This window comes from Lampris incognitus, chromosome 3 (assembly GCF_029633865.1).
Source record: "Lampris incognitus isolate fLamInc1 chromosome 3, fLamInc1.hap2, whole genome shotgun sequence".
NCBI classification, from domain to species: domain Eukaryota; kingdom Metazoa; phylum Chordata; class Actinopteri; order Lampriformes; family Lampridae; genus Lampris; species Lampris incognitus.
The window spans coordinates 55,858,441-55,879,567 of record NC_079213.1 but is presented as its reverse complement, the minus strand read 5'-3'; the positions used below and the strand labels follow the sequence as shown (position 1 = coordinate 55,879,567).

The 21,127-nt window shown below is 47.3% G+C and overlaps 1 protein-coding gene across 1 annotated transcript in view; it reads right to left on the bottom strand.

Moving 5' to 3' along the window:
- The window catches only part of ptprfa (protein tyrosine phosphatase receptor type Fa), a 360,408-nt gene that overhangs the window by 39,020 nt on the left and 300,261 nt on the right, over positions 1–21,127 (bottom strand). The window contains exons 21-23 of the mRNA XM_056277009.1: positions 15,903–16,000; positions 9,220–9,343; positions 4,380–4,555 (exon numbers count right to left, since the gene is read on the bottom strand). Coding sequence (XP_056132984.1) covers positions 4,380–4,555; positions 9,220–9,343; positions 15,903–16,000 — 398 coding nt within the window. The remainder of the gene's footprint in view (positions 1–4,379; positions 4,556–9,219; positions 9,344–15,902; positions 16,001–21,127) is intronic.

Below are 21,127 nucleotides of genomic sequence, written 5' to 3'. Positions count from 1 at the left end.
AAACACATTTTATAGTAATCACTGATAGAGTCAATACTCTTAATAAAACAGGTAATATCATTCATTCAATGTTACTGTATGCATATTAAACTACGGTAAGTAATCAAACACTTAAGAGGTAATACAAATCACAAGAACGTTTTACAATAATTTTTTTTTGTTAGATAAGGGCAGCGATCCGCCTACACCCTTGTACATTACATGTCCATAACCTCTCTGGGCTTCACTGCTCGTCCATACCTTGTCTGGTAGGGGACAGTCTCTGAGGCTGTCTCAGCCGCTGCATTTGAGACGTGTGGTGTGTTGTGAATTGTGAGTTGACCATAGTTCTCGTCAGTGCCTGTGTTGGTGTGAGTGTCAGTGTGTTTCTTTTGTGTCCAGGAGGTGACGTCTGTTTTGTCTGTACTCCTGTCCTTCAGCTGTGCGGACATGGTAGGATCTGTTGGTATCCGCTGGCTGGATGACAACTTCTGGTTTCCAACAGCTGTGCTCCTGGAGTCTGATGTGTTGTCCTTCGTGCAGCTGTGACATCGGCTTCGCTGACCTGTCATAGTACCTTTTCTGCTGCAGATGACGTTGGCCTCTCCTGGCGTGCGTGTCTCTGTGACTGACGACCTTGGGCTGAAGCTGCTGGTGTGTGTTGGGTAGAATTGAGCGTAGACAACGACTCATGAGCAGCTGGGCTGGTGATCTGAAGCTGTCGTCAGGTGTGTTCCAATACTCAAGCAGACTCAGGTAAGGGTCTCTCTGGTCAGCCTTGGCCTTTTCCATCAGCAACTTGGCGATCTGTACTGCTTTTTCGGCGAGGCCGTTGCTTTGGGGATAATGCGGACTGTTAGTCGTGTGGGTGAACTCCCAAGTCTTCGTGAAGGTCTCAAACTCCATACTTGAGTACTGAGGTCCATTATCCGAAATAACAGTACGCCGTGTCGGCGAAGGTTGCCTTCAGCTTGCGTATCACAGCTGAGGATGTTGTGCTTTGTAGCTTGTCGAGTTCGAAGTATCTGCTGTAATAGTCCACTGTGACGATGTAATTGTCATGATTCCAGGTGAACAAGTCAGTAGCGACTACTTGCCATGGCCTGTCCGGGATCTTATGGCTGATCATGGGCTCTTTAGTGTTTGACGGTCTGTAGGTGAGACAGGTGGGGCACTGTCCAACCATCTCCTCGATCTGCTTGTTCATACCAGGCCAGAACACCATGTCACGGGCTCTCTGCTTGCATTTCTCCATGCCCCTGTGTCCTGTGTGTATCCAGGATAACATCTCTGTGCGGAGCGAGGTAGGTATGATGATTTTCTCGCCTTTAAACAAAATGTTATTCATCTCTGACAGTTCATCTCAGTGGTTCCAGTATTCTGCAACTCTCTGAGTCGACTGGCTAACGTTGTCGCCCGCGGTGCGGGAGATCTGAGTTCGCGTCCCAGCTGTGACGGTCCAGCCGGGCTGCCCCCCATTTCACTACATTGGTGTCAAAAGTGGGATCGCGTCCCGGCTGTGACGTACCGGCTGGGCACGCCCTTTCCCGAAGGAGGGGGGTAATGTAACGATCACGGATTACTAGGCTCGGTAGCCCTTGGTTAACGGATCGGATCTTTTAGTCGAGCGGTTAACGTTGTCGCCCGCGGTGCGGGAGCCCCGGGTTCGCGTCCTGGCTGCGGCGACTCCCGGGGACGCGAATCCCGAAGGAAGGGGGCAATATAACGATCACGAATGAATAGGTTCACTTAGCCCTTGGTTAACGAGTCGGATCCTTTAGTCGACTGGTTAACGTTGTCGCCCGCGGTGCGGGAGATCTGAGTTCGCGTCCCAGCTGTGACGGTCCAGCCGGGCTGCCCCCCATTTCACTACATTGGTGTCAAAAGTGGGATCGCGTCCCGGCTGTGACGTACCGGCTGGGCACGCCCTTTCCCGAAGTAGGGGGGTAATGTAACGATCACGGATTACTAGGCTCGGTAGCCCTTGGTCAACGGATCGGACCTTTTAGTCGAGCGGTTAACGTTGTCGCCCGCGGTGCGGGAGCCCCGGGTTCGCGTCCTGGCTGCGGCGACTCCCGGGGACGCGAATCCCGAAGGAAGGGGGCAATATAACGATCACGAATGAATAGACTCACTTAGCCCTTGGTTAACGAGTCGGATCCTTTAGTCGACTGGTTAACGTTGTCGCCCGCGGTGCGGGAGATCTGAGTTCGCGTCCCAGCTGTGACGGTCCGGCCGGGCTGCCCCCCGAATTCGCTACATTGGTGTCAAAAGTGGGATCGCGTCCCGGCTGTGACGTACCGGCTGGGGACGCCCTTTCCCGAAGGAGGAGGGTAGTGTAACGTACACGAATAAATAGACACGTTACCTTTAGTCGACTGGTTAACGTAGTCGCTTGCGGGGTTGACGTCCCGGCTGTGGCGAAGATTCCCCGAGCTGCCCCCCCCGAATTCGCTACAATATTGTTTTTTTCAAAAATGTGTTGGAATCTTTTTAAAAACTGAATACAAATGAATGTAGCTAGTATTATATTTATATTACAAACATAATAGCAATAATAATGATCATAATAATAATAGCAATAATAATAATAAAGCTAGTATAATAAACTTTTCAGTAATCCTTCAGTTGTTTGGCTTTGCTCCTATAAAACATGATTCAGGGTAAATTAACAATTGTAGAGCCACCACACAATGATAAATTTCGTTATCGGAAGTGCTTAATGTGTCACTCTACAGTATTGTAGAGTAACACATTACAGAATTGGTTCTGGTGCATGTCAAAACTGTTCTGTGTAAATTTTACAATTTATTTTACAACGTTACAATTTCATTCAGCAGACACTTTTATGCAAAGCGACGTGCATCTGAGAGTTAATACAACACAAGCAAGGATCTAGTCAGTAGTCAGGAGGTGACAACACAAGTGTCAAAAAACTAGGTTCAAGTCCAGTAGGACATGTAGGTGTCAACATGCAGTGCACAAAGGCAAAGGTGCATAGAAGTGATTTAAAAAAAAATTTTTTTTTTAATGTCATCAGGTGTGGAGGCGTTGGAGAAAGAGCTGGGTCTTTAGCTTCTTCTTGAAGATGGAGAGGGGCTCAGTGGATCAAATGGAGTTTGGTAACTCGTTCCACCACTGGGGAACTACAGAAGAGAAGAGTCTGGCTAGTGACTGAGGACCCGTTGTGACGGAAGTGCCAGGTGCCTTTCATTGGCAGAGCGTAGTGAACGAGACTGAGTGTAGACCTGAATGAGGGAGTTTGGGTAGGTGGGAGCCATTTTAGTTGCTGTTTTGTAAGCGAGCATTAAGGTTTTGAATCTGATGAGGGCAGCAACTGGGAGCCAGTGGAGGGATATGAACAGCAGAGTGACATGTGCTGTTTTGGGTTGGTTGAAGACCAGACGCGCTGCCGCGTTCTGGATCATTTGCAGAGGTGAGAAAGTGCATGCAGGGAGACCTGCCAGTAAGGAGTTGCAGTAGTCAATGAATGATATTACAAGAGCCAGAACCAGGAGTTGTGCTGCATGCTCAGACAGGAATGGTCTAAATTTCCTGATGTTGTACAGGGTAAATCAGCACAACCGAGTACCTGGCCAGTCACGCTAGTCTCTGAGCCGTCCCGGTCACTGTTCCACCCCATCTGGCGATCCGGGGAGGACTGCAGACTACCACATGCTTCCTTCAATACATGTGGAGTCGCCAGCCGCGTCTTTTCACCTGACAGCGAGGAGTTTCACCAGGGGGACTTAGCACGTGGGAGTATCACGCTATTCCCCCCAGTTTCCCATCCCCCCGAACAGGCGCCCTGACCAACCAGAGGAGCCCAATTGTATCTGTAGAGACGCCCGACCAAGCCGGAGGTTAACACGGGGATTTGAACTGGCAATCCCCATGTTGGTCAGCAACGGAATAGACCACTATGCTACCCGGACACCCCGGCCACGTAAACCTTAAAGGTCATCAATCATGACCAACAACAGACTGCTACACCACCTGGACGCTAACTTCCCACAAGTTCAGGCAGGTTCATCTATGGTTCAGGACTGAGTGAGACTCAGCGAGTTCACTAGCATGCATACCGATTTTGGATACCAGAACAGCGTTACATTTTCCTATTATGGCATGCAGAAGTCGTATTAAACCACCGGCATGAGCCATTTTTCAATAATGACAGACAGAGGAGAGAGCTGACACATGACCATGCATATGGTGTAGTCTGCATTAGAATACACTCATGGATGGCCAGAACATGCACGACAGCACTAGCACCCTAGAAAGGTAGTACATGCTATCGCTGTTGATGCGTGGGTTATTTTTTCTGGGATGAGGTTTGTAGAGGCAGGTCTGTGAGTCATGCATGTTATTATGTGAGTTGACTATATATATAAAACCCTCACCCGCGACTTCTCCTCTAGACGGGTCATCATTACGATGGTGCTGGTTCTCTGTTCCCACACCATTCTCCAGAAGTCGCTCAGTGTCTCCGGCAGAGGCCCCTGCGTGGCGATGTAGGCGTTCTGCTTCCTGTAGCCGTCAATGTAGTTGGCGTTGATGTAGTCACTACCAGGCACTCCTGTGGTGAGGAGCAGTGTTACCATCAGCAGGCCTGCCAGACCTAGTTGCCAACACCTCGCCACACAGTTCCACACCATGCAGCACATTACAGACCAGCCAGCTCCAAGCTGTAAAGTATGTGTTGATATTTTGTGTTTCATCTTTTCCCCGCTGTGCCCTTGCCTCATTATGGTTTCTTTGTGTTTTGTTCTTGTTGTTTTTGCCCAGTACTTTTCAAACAACTGCTCATTAGCATTTTAATCATTAAAGAACATATGGATGTGGATGGTTAATGACTCGTTTTCAGTTAAAAAATAAAGTAATAAGACGGTTTTATTCACCCCTTTAGTGTCCAGATCAGGCAGTTAATTAGGCGGGTCTTCAGGGTGAGACACAGATGTGGACTGTTCCCATTCAAACCTGTTCTATCAAACCTCATTAACAAGGACAAAGCTGGGACTCTGGCTCGTGGCTCTTTAGCAACCTTTTCCCAACCTGTTTTTGTATGTGTACATGAGACATCAGACTTATGTTGAAAGAGTGACGGCAGAACAAAGATGGAGTATAGGAGGAAAAAACACCCAGGAAGTTACAGAATAGCTAACAATGCACCGATAGTGGCATGGTTCTTTTTTTGAACATTTTCCCCCTTTTTCTCCCCAATTGTATCTGGCCAATTACCCCACTCTTCTGAGCCGTCCCGGTCTCTGCTCCACCCCCTCTGCTGATCCGGGGAGGGCTGCAGACTACCACATGCCTCCTCCCATACATGGGGAGTCACCAGCCGCTTCTTTTCATCTGACATTGAGGAGTTTCAACAGGGGGACGTAGCGCGTGGGAGGATCACGCTATTCCCACCAGTTCCCCCTCCCCCCCAAACAGGCGCCCCGACCGACCAGAGGAGGCGCTCGTGCAGCAACCAGGACACATACCCACATCCGGCTTCCACCCACAGACACGGCCAATTGTGTCTGTAGGGACGCCCAACCAACCCGGAGGTAACATGCAGATTCGAACCGGCGATCCCCGTGTTGGTAGGCAATGGAATAGACCGCTACACCAACCGGATACCCATGACTTGGTTCTTGAGAATTAAGCAGGAGCCTCAAGATTCAAAGCAAAATGTTGACTCGTGGGGGGAAATAGCACAATTCACAGTGTGTTCATGGGTGTTCATGGGTGTTTCAATGCATCTGTTGACCCAAACAGGCTGCGCCAGAAGTTTGTCCACCACAAGGATTGGGTCCCCCGGCACAAAAGAACAACATAGTGTACACTGTTAAGTGCCGGGAGGATTGCCATGATCTGTACATCGGGGAAACCAGATGTTGGCCAAGAGGATGTCACAACAGAGGAGAGCTAACATGTCAGGCCAGGACTCCGCAGTCTATACCATCTACACAGTCTACACCATGTGAAGAGGGAACGACCATCCCTGAACCAAGAGGGGGGTCTAAGAGTACATCTGTCACCATCTTACAATGCTGTGATTGCAACTATTCCCCAATCCTCTGTGAACAGTACACACGGCCACTGTAACTCTAGTTAATGGTCACTGCAAGTTGCATATGAAACTGGTCGTTGGTTTGGGTCATTATGCCACTGTGTTGTTTATAAGGGTGGGGATACCTGCAGTCACTGTATTGTTTATAAGGGTGGGGACACCTGCAGTCACCGTATTGTTTATAAGGGTGGGGTACCTGCAGTCACTGTATTGTTTATAAGGGTGGGGACACCTGCAGTCACTGTATTGTTTATAAGGGTGGGGACACCTGCAGTCACTGTGTTGTTTATAAGGGTGGGGTACCTGCAGTCACTGTATTGTTTATAAGGGTGGGGTACCTGCAGTCACTGTATTGTTTATAAGGGTGGGGTACCTGCAGTCACTGTATTGTTTATAAGGGTGGGGTACCTGCAGTCACTGTATTGTTTATAAGGGTGGGACACCTGCAGTCACTGTATTGTTTATAAGGGTGGGGACACCTGCAGTCACTGTATTGTTTATAAGGGTGGGACATCTGCAGTCACTGTATTGTTTATAAGGGTGGGGAAACCTGCAGTCACTGTATTGTTTATAAGGGTGGGGTACCTGCAGTCACTGTATTGTTTATAAGGGTGGGGGTACCTGCAGTCTCTGTATTGTTTATAAGGGTGGGGTACCTGCAGTCTCTGTATTGTTTATAAGGGTGGGGTACCTGCAGTCACTGTATTGTTTATAAGGGTGGGGTACCTGCAGTCACTGTATTGTTTATAAGGGTGGGGTACCTGCAGTCACTGTATTGTTTATAAGGGTGGGGACATCTGCAGTCAGGTGAGACTGAAGAGTCACTTAGACGATGATGGAACGTGTCTCTCTTTAAACATGGTGTCCAGATGAACTGACTCACCTTTCTGTGATTTTCTTACCTGGATTATTGAGCAGCATCAAGACATCTGTTAAGTATGTTTTTGTGTGGGGGAAAATAAGAGTCCCTGAATGTTCTCACGACATCCCTGGATGCCTCTGGGTAGATGACCCAGCAGGGTCTGAATGTGCACGACTCCTGAGGGAGTGCTGGAGGGAGTTTATCCTGGTAATCAGGCTCTAATAATCATAGTAAAAAGTGGCACAGTTGACCATGGAGTTCTAATTCATGTGGAAACGCTCGATGTTACACTCAGCACAGTTTTATATTGAATGTATACTTGATTATACTGGCGTCCCCCATGTCCCTTGGTTTTCTTCAAGCTTTCCCAGTAAATCTTTTGGCATGTATCATCATCTAGGTTTCTTCTTAGACATGGCAAGATGATGGGGAAAAACACATTTTACTCATGTCATTTTACTTGTGTAAGAAAAGGAACATTAAAATTAATTCACAATAGAGACCAAATTGGCATATCTTAATTAAATAAAAGAACTGCGGCACTGAGTTTTAATTGCTCTTGTTGAGATGAGTGAGTAGTTGGGAAAATAATTCTGCATGTGTGTCCTCAACAAGAGAAGAAAATAACTCAACAGCAGCAGAAAAGCACTGCAGTATTTCCGTGCAGCGGAGAGGCCAACTTGCAGGCCACATGCAGGCCACCAGGGTGATATCGCTGATAATACTAGAAACACAAGAGTAAAAACGGTGTGGGGAGATGTAGCTGCAGTAACGTCTGCATGATGGTGAGCCACTCGTGACTTGTGAAATCCATTTACAGTTGCTGCTTCACCATGGATAGATCTCCTCTGGTTGTGTAACCACAGCTAAGTTGCTTCTCGGAATATTTAGATGTGAGAATGGAGGGTGGAAAAAATAATTTTATTTGTGAACACCAAAAACCACGCTATGCCTTGAATGCCTCAGCCCTGCTCAAGCTGCTGAGGACCACATGAGTCAGGTCTGGATGAAGCAACGTCCAGCTGCCTTCACTTCTTCCTGCACTCGTACGTCCCGCAGGCAGAATAAAGTGAGGCAGCATTACAGCCGTACATTCAAAGGTGTTGTGAGGAGTTTGAGATTTTTGTTGACTTTGCACCCCACCCGAGGACAAACACGGAGTTTAGGAGGATTTGATTGTGAGATTGTGGTGAAGATGTGTGTCCACCCTCTGGTAGCTGGTCCACTGGCTTTACACTGGACAGAGATGTAAAGTAAGATACACAGTAATGAGGCACCGTACTTCTTTTATTTTTATATTTTTGATTTTTCCCCCTTTTTCTCCCCAATTGTACCTGGCCAATTACCCCACTCTTCCAAGCCGTCCCAGTCTCTGCTCCACCCCCTCTGCTGATCCGGGGAGGGCTGCAGACTACCACATGCCTCCACCCATACATGTGGAGTCACCAGCCGCTTCTTTTCACCTGACAGTGAGGAGTTTCACCAGGGGGACGTAGCACGTGGGAGGATCACGCTACTCCCCCAGTTTCCCCTTCGCCCTGACAGACCAGAGGAGGCGCTAGTGCAGCGACCAGGATACATACCCACATCCAGCTTCCCACCCACAGACACGGCCAACTGTGTCTGTTGGGATGCCCGACTAAGCCGGAGGTAACACGGGGATTCAAAGCAGCGATCCCCATGTTGGTAGGCAACGGAATAGACCACTACACCACTTGGACGCCCCCCATCTTGTAATATTTTGTCATAAGAACCACAACAGATCTGAACTTACAGTGAGATTCTCTTCCATTTTATTCACGCTTAATGTGATATTAAAGTTGTTGTAAATAAAGTACGGTGTAAAGGTGTGCGACTCTTACCCTCTACAGGTGATATTAAAGTTGTTGTGTAAATAAAGTACGGTGCAAAGGTGTGCGACTCTTACCCTCTACAGGTGATATTAAAGTTGTTGTGTTAATAAAGTACGGTGTAAATGTGTGTGACTCTTACCCTCTACAGGTGATATTAAAGTTGTTGTGTAAATAAAGTACGGTGTAAAGGTGTGTGACTCTTACCCTCTACAGGTGATATTAAAGTTGTTGTGTAAATAAAATACGGTGTAAAGGTGTGTGACTCTTACCCTCTACAGGTGATATTAAAGTTGTTGTGTAAATAAAGTACAGTGTAAAGGTGTGTGACTCTTACCCTCTCCAGGTGATATTAAAGTTGTTGTGTAAATAAAGTACGGTGTAAAGGTTTGTGACTCTTACCCTCTACAGGTGATATTAAAGTTGTTGTGTAAATAAAGTACAGTGTAAAGGTTTGTGACTCTTACCCTCTACAGGAGTGAGGACGACCCTGGAGTGATCGTAGGCAATAACGTTTGCATAGCGGTTCTTTGGCTTATTGACCTCCAGGTTGGAGTGCTCCCATGTAAACTGTTGTCCTGGATCAATAGACTAAGAGGAGATGGGGGTGGGGTGGGAGGGGGGGGCAGAGACAAACACCGTGAGAAGAAGAGAGGTGGGGGACATGGGGGGGAAAGAGGGGACATGTAATCATCTCTTCCCATTCAACAATATAGTCTGCTTTTGCAAAGGCTGGACCAATGAATACAACGCACACACACACACACACACACACACCCAAATGTAAAATGAAGCTGAAAGGGTTTAAATATCCTGCTGGTCTTCCTCACGGCTGGCTGGGCGGATGTGTGTGGTCCCCCGTTCTGCAGCTGATAGTAATGACAATGAAGAGAGGGGGCTGAGCGCACATCTTATTTAACAGCCTGTTAGGTAATGCCTCCAGTGTGTCACCTGACAAAATCACACACATCACTCCTAATGTGCCGCCCTGACACAAAGACGGGTCAGCGGGCGTGTTGGTACAGTAACACTCACAGCCGTGTGGCTCTAGCCTCTACAGCACATCAGGCACAGAGAGAAAAACCACAGCGGTACAAGACATACACCATGTCTATGGGCTGGGGGCGCAACAGAGCCACTCATGGGGAGGAGTCGAGGGGACCCAAGCAGCTGGACGAGGCCCACCGGAGAGCGGAGGAGATACTGGACTGAGGTTGATGTGTCAGGCTGGGAGGCAGGGGTGTGTGTGTGTGTGTGAGACTTGGTGTCACATCCTATCAAGATTCCAGCTTACTTTATTTATCCTGAGGGAAATTTGTCTTGGACATCATGGTGGCCACATAGAACACATACATTACAGGCCAGTAACAGACACATTAAGTGCGTAGCACAGACAACTACGGACATGAAGTGCATTAAAATACTGCACGTATTTTAATGCACACAGCCCCTCATTTCACACCCTCCTTATGTCGTTAGTTCAGGAGATTCACTGACAGAGGGATGAAGGAGTTGTTATACCTGTTCAGATATCTTTTCCGGTATTTAATCGGAGCCCGGTAGCATCTACCTGACGGGGAACAGGACGTGAGAGGGTCAGAGATAGTTTTCCTAGCCTGTTTCACCATTGTCTTAAAGAGCATTTGGAGGCAAGGATGCTCCCTCACCCCCATCACTTTCAGTGCTGTGTGGAGCAGTCTGTTTATTTGTGATTTTAACTTAACTGATATGATGCCAAAGCCAGCTGAGAGTCCCTAATGTAATATACAGTCTCTCCCAGCATGATAAAATATCATCATTACCCTCTGTCCAACCCCAGACCCCCTGGGTCTGCTCAGACAATAGAGTGCCAGCCAGAGCCCGGTACATACAGGATGCACATGGACACTACCAGACACACTACATGTCAACATGACAGGGATGCATGGTCAGTCAATACGACTGACCATGTGATTTTCTCATGAACACAGTGAGACTGAAATTATGACTGAAAAATATTCCTTTATTTCTCAGACAAAAGTCTGCAAAATATATTTTCTCTTACATAGTGATAGTGATAAAACCGAGGTCCTCCCTGTAGGCACTAAATCTACTTGGCTAAACCTGATTGTTTTTCTCTATTGACAATTCTATAGTTCCTGGGTGTCATCTTGCACAGCACATTATCTTTTGAAGCTCACATCAGCAATGTTACTCAGTCTGCATACTTCCACCTACACAATATTAATCGTCTTCACCCGTCACTTACACCTAGCAGCACTGCCATACTCACTCACACCCTGGTTATGTCCCGTATTGACTACTGTAATTCTGTCCTCTTTGGTCTTCCCCTCAAGTATCTTCATAAGCTTCAGTTGGTCCAGAATTCAGCTGCCCGTACCATTACCAGAACTCCTTCCATAGATCATATCACTCCTGCTCTTCAGCAACTCCACTGGCTCCCTGTTAAATACTGTGTTGACTTCAAGATCCTGCTCCTTACCTTTAAGGCCCTTAATAACCTAGCTCCTTCATATCTTTCTGAACTCCTTCATATCCACACGCCCTCCCACACTCTCAGATCCTCTTCTGCTCTCCAACTCGCTACACCATCGGCCCGCTTGACTACCCTAGGGACTAGAGCCTTCAGTCATTCTGCCCCCCGCCTATGGACCTCTCTCCCACAAGACATTCACAACACCGACTCTCTTTCAACCTTCACATCCCATCTCAAAACGCACCTTTTCAAACTGGCATGTTCAGTCTGATCCACGCTGCACTGAGTTCTGTGCAGATGATGATTTTATACTTATCTGTTGTGTTAACTTTTTATTGTCTACCCTGCTTTGTTTTGACTTTATGCTGTCTGACACAGTGCTGCTTGTTTTTTACTGAGTTCTGCAAGGTGTCCTTGAGTGCTCTGAAAGGCGCCCACAAATAAGATGTATTATCTCACTAGCTGCCGGTTTAGTCTCTGTCTGGCAATAGATGATGGATCTGCTCCACCAGTGAGATGGAAACTGGAGGGGCTAATACAGCATTAGATCCACATAGACCAACAACACTGCCTAAGTACCTTTGAGCAAGATACTGAATGCTAATGTGCTAAGACAATCATCTGAATTCAGCCAAGCAATCATCAACACTAAAGGTGCATAAATCCATGTTAGGAACTTGTTTCTTTAATTTAATAAATCAAACACTTCCTGTCAAAATAAGTTCATGGATACTTTTCATCAGCTTGCAAAATTATGAAGTGAATGAAAAGAAAAAAATAAATATCGAATCAAATGCATGTCAAGTACACTGCATTTTGACAAACATGTCAGTGTTTGAAACAAAGTGACTGGGCACCAGGCATCATTTCCTATTTGTCCTTTAAACTTTAGTGGTGACTACATGGCCCACAAGAGCCACAGGTACATACAACACACCTCAGCCTATCAGGTAAAAACAGGGAAATGTAGAAAAGTTAAGTTCAGTTTTGGATTTATAAATAATATGTTTTCATAAACAGTGCATCCATCAGCTCTGTTTCATCCACTAGGAACATTAGGAATGGCAATCTCACCACCGTAGGACCACTGTAGGACCATTGCAGGACCACTGCACGACCACTGTAGGACCATTGCAGGACCAATGTAGGAGCACTGTAGAACACGAGTAAGCCATGTTCCCTCAATGGCTTTAAAAAGCCACTTTATTTTGTCATTGTACAGTTGTATCGATACATGTAACCATCCTATTGTATAGGAGCAGTAGGCAGCTGCAGAACCCGGGGACCAACTCTAGTTGTTCTTTCCATTGCCTTGCTCGGGGGAACAGGCAGGAGTATTAACCCTAACATACATTTCTTTTTGATGAGGGGAGGAAACCCACGCAGACGTGGGGTGAACATGCAAACTCCACACAGAAAGGACCCGGAACGACCTGGGGTTCGAACCCAGGACCTTCTTGCTGTGAGGCAACAGTGCTAACCACTGGGCCACCGTGCCGCCCTTTTACAGTAGGTAAAAGCAGTGGACTAAAATTCTGGGATAGGAGGCACTGAAGTCATATATACTTCAGCATCCTCTTTACCAGCCTGGATTTCAACAACAGCACAACAAACAACCAGCTCTGTGTGCGCACAACACAGCAACACAGCGTGGGTATAAATTAAATGGTAATGTGGCTTGGGAAATCTATTGCATGGGCTATGATACAGAGGAATAATTGAGAAAATTTGCATTTCTTGAGCATATGTTTATGGTGATGTTTATTTATTCAGGTGCCTATTGTGTTCATCTCTGCTACAGCCAGAGAGTTTGTACATGGTTCAAGTTACGAAAACCACTTAGCAGAGAGTTAACCGTATGTTGGCCTCATGGACGCTAATTCTATTTATTTATTTTATCCCCCCCCTTTTTTTTCTCCCCAATTGTACTTGGCCAATTGTCCCACTCTTCTGAGCCGTCCCGGTTGCTGCTCCACCCCCTCTGCTGATCCGGGGAGGGCTGCAGACTACGATGCCTCCTCCCATACATGTGGAGTCACCAGCTGCTTCTTTTCACCTGACAGTGAGGAGTTTCACCAGGGGGACGTAGCGCATGGGAGGATCACGCTATTCCCCCCCAGTTCCCCCTCCTCCCCGAACAGGCGCCCAGACTGACCAGAGGAAGCGCTAGTGCAGCGACCAGGACACAATACCCACATCCGGCTTCCTACCTGCAAACACGGTCAATTGTGTCTGTAGGGACGCCCAACCAAGTCAGAGGTAACATGGGGATTTGAACCAGTGATCCCCGTGTTGGAAGGCAACAGAATAGACCGCCACGCTACCCGGACTCTAATGTTAACAGTTTAAGCATGTAGCAATGCACCCTCACCGCTGTTGGTGCCGGTTTGTTTGTCTCCTCTCTGCTCGTATCCTTGAGCCTTTTGCAGAACACGCTACACATAATATCCGGCAAGACATCGTGCCATCTGACACACACAACTGTTTTGCCACTGGGGCCAACTAAGCCACCCATCTTAGGCTTTAGTTCCTTTCAGTTATTTTAATGAACCGTTTTTTCTCCCTAAGGCGCCATCATTTTGTATATATAATGCCAAAAAAAGTGACAACACTTAAAGTTACAAACCAGAAGATCATTTCTGTTTAACTTCTAACAATATGGAACTCCTGATTCACTCTGTGCCACGTGCAGTTTACAGTTGATGTATTTGAACAAATATTGAGAAATACTGCACAAATTAGAATAGTAATCAATACCAAATAATCTATGCTGACGTGAGCAGTCGGAATACTGCAGGGGATGAACGAGAGTTCAGTGCTGCTACACGAGCATCGGCTGACACTGGACTCCAGCTATTGATTTTGTCTATCCATCCATCCATCCATCCATCCATCCATCCATATCCAAGCCGTTTATCCCAAATTGGGTCACGGGATGCTTGAGCGTATCCCAGCAGTCACTGGGTGGCAGGTGGGGAGACACCCTGGAAAGGCCACCACGCCATCACAGGGCCAACACATTCACACCTAGGGACAATTTAGTATGGCTGATTCACCTGACCTACATGTCGTTGGACAAATTTCTATTGATTTTGTACTTTTTTACATTTTATTTTGAGATACTTTATTGATCCCTGTGGGGAAATTCCTCTCTGCATTTAACCATCCTAGCTGTGTAGCTAGCAGCAGTGGGCAGCCACCATGCAGCACCGGGGACCAACTCCAGTTCGTCTTGTCATGCCTTGGTCAGGGGCACAGACAGGAATATTAACCCTAACATGCATGTCTTTTTGATGGTGGGGGAAACTGGAGCACCCGGAGAAACCTACCCAGACACGGGGAGAACATACAAACTCCACACAGAGGACGACCTGGGATGACCCCCAAGTTTGGACAGCCCCGGGTTTCGAACCCAGAACCTTCCTGCTGTGAGGCAGCAGCACTAACCACTGTGCCATCATGCCGCCCATATTATTATTATTTGTTGATAAAGGTCTTTTATCAACTTGCCTGATAGCCACCACAACTTTGTCTCATATTCAGAGTTGCTACTAATTGCATTATTCTTCCGCATTTAGCTGCCACACATTAGATATAAAACGCTATACGTCTAATGACTTTTTACCAGGAAAGCTACCATTAAAGGGAGCAACTACAAAAAGCATTCATAACTTGGAAAACTAGGGGAGTCTGGGTAGCGTAGCGGTCTACTCCGTTGCCTACCAACACGGGGATAACCAGTTTGAATCCCCGTGTTACCTCTGGCTTGGTCGGGTGTCCATACAGACACAATTGGCCGTGTCTGTGGGTGGGAAAACGGATGTGGGTATGTGTCATGATTGCAGCACTAGCGCCTCCTCTTGTTGGTCAGGGCACCTGTTCAGGGGAGGGGGAACTGGGGGGAATAGCGTGATCCTCCCACACGCTACATCCCCCTGGTGAAACTCTTCACTGTCAGGTGAAAAGAAGTGGCTGGTGACTCCACATGTATGGGAGGAGACGTGGTAGTCTGCAGCCCCCCCCGGATCAGCAGAGGGGGTGGAGCAGAGACCGGGACGGCTCAGAAGATTGGGGTAATTGGCCGAGTACAATTGGGGAGAACAAGGGAGGAAAATCCCCCCCCCCCAAAAAAAAGGAAATTATGAATTAGCTTGTGGGGAAGCCTGACCAGAGTGTCTAAAATGTAGGAGGCAGACTCAACACTGTTCCCGTTAAATAGCAGTGGCTTATTTACAGGGTGTAGCTACATATGACACAAAGAGTTTGTACAAAACAAAAGAAACAGATTACAGTTCACTGGTCTTAACTGAACAAAACTCAACTCATAACAGTTGAGCTTCAACTAACATCAGGTGCACACATCTACACCCTGACGCCCTACAACACCAACAACTCCGAAGCAACTACTCCTGAAGTCGACCAGCAGCACCTGAGTTGAGGCTGCACCACTGCGGCAGGTAAAGCCCACACCTGGTAATGGTTAAGACTGATGGGACAAATGGTGCGTCTCACCCACTTTGTCACATAGCTATTGTCTCAAACACACCTCCGACAGGGAAGCTTTTCACAGCAAGTAAAGCGGTCAGAACAAATTCCAGTCATGGCTGAAATTCCCACCACATATGACGCTAAGCTGTCTGCTGCTGGACAGGAACAGGGTGCAGGTGGGGTTACCTCGTACTGCTGAGAGAAGTGCAGGCCATCGTTGGCCCTGAGCTGCTCCATGTGGTCTGCCAGGTCACAGGTAGCGATGAGAGGGTGCTCCCTCATCCCTGCACAGAGAAGCAGGAAGTTACACATGTCATTCATACACGAGTCACACAACCAAAGATGCACCAACACAACAAAACCACTGGGGGCAGGTGTAGGTGTAAAGCAACAGCTGCATGTCAGTATTGATATGGATACTGTATGCATTGAGCAGGACAGATGGGCTGGTGTGGTGAGCAGAAGGGCATGGTGTGACCTGTGGAGACATGCTGCAGACTGTGGTGTTGTGACTGACATGCAGACTGGCTGGCTGGTGGAGGCTGATAAGAGCACAGACGAGTGAGAGATCGACATGGTTGGAAGTGTATTAGACTGTAGACCGAACAGGTCACTTTACCTGTAGACCAAACAGGTCACTTAGTTGAGTGATGAACTGTATCTGTCAGTACATGCTGTGTCCAGATGAACTGATTCAACCTTCTCTGATCTGGACACCACGTTTATAGAGAGAAACGTTTCACCGTCATCTAACTGACCTCTTCAGTCTCACCTGACTGCAGATACCCCACCCTCATAAACAATACAGTGACTGCAGGTACCCCACCCTTATAAACAATACAGTGGCTGCAGGTACCCCAACCTCATAAACAACACAGTGGCTGCAGGTGTCCCCACCCTTATAAACAATACAGTGACTGCAGATACCCCACCCTCATAAACAATACAGTGACTGCAGGTACCCCACCCTTATAAACAATACAGTGGCTGCAGGTACCCCAACCTCATAAACAACACAGTGGCTGCAGGTGTCCCCACCCTTATAAACAATACAGTGACTGCAGATACCCCACCCTCATAAACAATACAGTGACTGCAGGTACCCCACCCTTATAAACAACACAGTGGCTGCAGGTGTCCCCACCCTTATAAACAATACAGTGACTGCAGGTACCCCACCCTTATAAACAATACAGTGGCTGCAGGTACCCCAACCTCATAAACAACACAGTGGCTGCAGGTGTCCCCACCCTTATAAACAATACCGTGACTGCAGATACCCCACCCTCATAAACAATACAGTGACTGCAGGTACCCCACCCTTATAAACAATACAGTGGCTGCAGGTACCCCACCCTCATAAACAACACAGTGGCTGCAGGTGTCCCCACCCTTATAAACAATACCGTGACTGCAGGTACCCCACCCTTATAAACAATACAGTGGCTGCAGGTACCCCACCCTCATAAACAACACAGTGGCTGCAGGTGTCCCCACCCTTATAAACAATACCGTGACTGCAGGTACCCCACCCTTATAAACAATACAGTGGCTGCAGGTACCCCACCCTCATAAACAATACAGTGGCTGCAGGTACCCCACCCTCATAAACAATACAGTGGCTACAGGTGTCCCCACCCTTATAAACAATACAGTGACTGCAGGTACCCCACCCTCATAAACAATACAGTGGCTACAGGTGTCCCCACCCTTATAAACAATACAGTGACTGCAGGTACCCCACGCTCATAAACAATACAGTGGCTGCAGGTGTCCCCACCCTTATAAACAATACCGTGACTGCAGGTATCCCCGCCCTTATAAACAATACAGTGACTGCAGGTACCCCACCCTCATAAACAATACAGTGACTGCAGGTATCCCACCCTCATAAACAATACAGTGGCTGCAGGTGTCCCCACCCTTATAAACAATACCGTGACTGCAGGTACCCCCACCCTTATAAACAATACAGCGACTGCAGGTACCCCACCCTTATAAACAATACAGTGACTGCAGGTACCCCACCCTTATAAACAATACAGTGACTGCAGGTACCCCACCCTCATAAACAATACAGTGGCATAATGACCCAAACCAACGATCAGTGTCATATGCAAATACGGGTGTGAGCATTAACTAGAGTTTCATGACCATGTGTACTATTCACAGAGGATTGGGGAATAGTTTCATTGTTGCAATCACAGCATTGTAAGATGGTGACAGATGTACACTTAGCCCCCCCCCCCCCGTTCAGGGATGGTCGTTCCCTCTTCACATAGATGGCCTCTTTAACTCCCCGTTTAACCAGAGTTCCTCCCTATCAAGGATGTGCACATCCTCATCCTTGAAAGAGTGGCCACTGGTCTGTAGATGGTGTAGACCAGTGGTTCTCAACCTTTTTGGGGTCCTGGACCCCCTGCGTATTTTTGATCTACCCTGAGGACCCCTCCACCTGATCTTGGGGGAGGGGGGTTGCAATTTGATAGAAACAGTAGAAACTGCATTTTAAATTGCATTATAGCATTTATTCACTCTTTGGGGCAAAAATAAGAGCTTTCAGTTGTAACTTAAATATAGTTAACAAAACAGAATTCTTATGCAGTAACTTTCAGATATATGTAACAAAACAGAATATGTATTCAGTAACTTTCAGATATATGTAACAACAGAATTTTTATGCAGTAACTTTTAACAATGCAAACGGGAGTGAGATCTCTTATTAAAATACAATAAATTACACTTGTGAAACAGATGTAATTAGAGAAAAAAGTCCTGTTACCCTTTATAGTTTAGGTAGATAAAGGTCTAAGTCACATTTGAGTAAAATAATCCTATTTCTATAAATGTCATAGGGTCTTTTTTTAAAGATATTTTATTTTCACGGACCCCTTGCAATTACACCACGGACCACTAGGGGTCCGCGGACCCCCGGTTGAGAAACACTGGTGTAGACTGTGTAGTCCTGGTCTGTAGATGGTGTAGACTGTGGAGTCCTGGTCTGTAGATGGTGTAGACTGTGGAGTCCTGGCCTGATGTGTCAGCTCTCCTGTGTTGTGTCATCCTCTTGGCCAGCGTCTGTTTAGTTTCCCTGATGTACAAGTCACGGCAATCCTGCTGGCACTTAACAGTGTACACTATATTGCTCTGTTTGTTTCTACCAGGGGACCTGATCCTTGGGGTGGACCAACTTCTGGTGCAGTGTGTTTTGGAGTTTGAAAGCAACTGAGACGCGATGCTTGGAAAATATGTGTCTCAGCTTTTCCGACACTGCTGCCACATACGGAATCACCACTGGTTTATGCTGAGGCAGCTGTTCTGCTTCTTCTCTCTTTGATGGGCTGGAGCACTGATTGGGGTCTTCCTGGGCTGGAGCACTGATTGGGGTCTTCCTGGCTTGGACAAACACCCAGTTACGATAACCACACTTAATCAGGGCCTGCTTAATGGGGGATTTCTCCCCTTCCCTGGCCGCTGTGTTGGTGGGACTGTACTATATGACTGCATATTAGCTCGTTACTGTGCAGTCCTAAATTGATTTTCTGGTTTATTTTTAATTGCCACAAAGGGGAAGCCCAAATCCTTCCATTCATTTCAAAATCCCAAACCTGTCACCATGGCTAAAGTCTTGGTTTGCAGATTGTTTTTGCCGGAAACATCCCCCCCCCCTAAAAAAAAACAGTGTTCTATGTGTGACGCAATAAACTATTTGTTTCTTAATAAAATGTAAGTTAAAGTGATGCTAGAATGTTTTTGTGCCAGTTTATGAATTTTAAGCATATGTTGACTATTATCAGTAATTACTGCCAAATAGGGGCTGTTCCATCTGTACATATTTAATGATAAAAACCCAGCTAGTAGCGGGAGGTTACATTGGTGTAGAATACACTAGTGCAACATGCAGCCTTGTCTTACTCTCAGTCAATTAGTCCTTATCGTTTGTGCTGATTGTCTCCACATGGATGCTGGATATTATAACTATGTCTGATCTTTATTCCATTGATTGCTCCTTCTGGGTTGGGGAAGAGTTGTTGCCTCAAGTGAAGGAGTTCAAGTATCTCGGGACTTTAATCACGAGTGAGGGTAGGATGGAGTGGGAGATTGGTAGGTGGATTGGTGCAGCATCAGCAGTAATCCGGACGTTGTACCGGACTGTTGTGGTGAAGAGGGAGCTGAGCCGGAAGGCAAAGCTCTCAATTTACCTGTCAATCTTCATTCCAACCCTCACCTATGGTCATGAGATTTGGGTAGTGACTAAAAGGGTGAGATCACGGATACAAGCGGCTGAAATAAGTTTCCTCCGTAGGGTGTGTGGGCTCAGCCTTAGAGATAGGGTGAGGAGCTCAGACATCCGGATGGAGCTTGGAGTAGAGCCGCTGCTCCTTCGCATCGAAAGGAGCCAGTTGAGGTGGTTCGGGCATCTGATTAGGATGCCTCCTGGGCACCTTCCTTTGGAGGTTTTCTGGGCACGTCCAACTGGGAGGAGACCCCAGGGTAGACCAAGAACTTGCTGGAGGGACCACATGTCCAATCTGGCCTGGGAACGCCTTGGGATCCCCCAGTTGGAGCTGGGAGGCTTTGCTGGGGAGAGGGACATCAAAAGTGCCATACTTAGCTTGCTGCCACTGCAACCCGACCCTGGAGAAGTGGAGTATGATGAGATGAGATGTGATGAGATGATCTTTGTTCCAGTGCTGAGTCTTGAGCGTTGCCTCATCTAGAGTTCATGCCAGCTATGATTCAACCTTGCAGTCTTATTGGGTTTATTATTTTGCTGAGGAGATTTGTGCTGACGCCAGTCTTAGTTAAAGGAGCCTTTTCTGACCAAATGTTCATTAATTTAGTGAGTCCATGGTTGTCTGTCACACAGCTCCAAATGCTAATAATGTTGACTGAACTGTTTACTGTGATGAAAGTTTATCTAAAGAAAATGACATTTTTCCTCATTTCCCTAATATTATTATTCCAGTGTGGGAAGATGGCGGCACAAATTCACATTTGCGGCGGCCTCACCCAGTACCATCCATGCAGTGTGTTTGTCCACGTCTGTGTTTAAGTTTGATGGCTGGGAGAGCTTGGTCTGCTGCATCTTGTGGGCCTAGGGACCACAGCCCTGCCTGTAGCTGCGACAGAGAAGGTAACATCGATGCGGTCTGACAGGACGTGGAAGTGGGGCAGGCTAAGCTACCTGCTAGCCCATGCAGACCGACAGTTCCGATAACACTGAGGGTGGTCTGGCGGTGGCCTCAGCTAGCATTGACGGTGGTGTTTTTGGTGTCGTCGTGTGGAGTGCAGGGAGGTGTGTCAAGGGTGTCTGGCTGGGAGAGCTGGCGTTGGAATGGCTGGGGGAGCTTGGTCTGTTGCGTCCTGTGGGCCCAAGGACCACAGCCCCTGTCTGGAGCTGCGGCCAA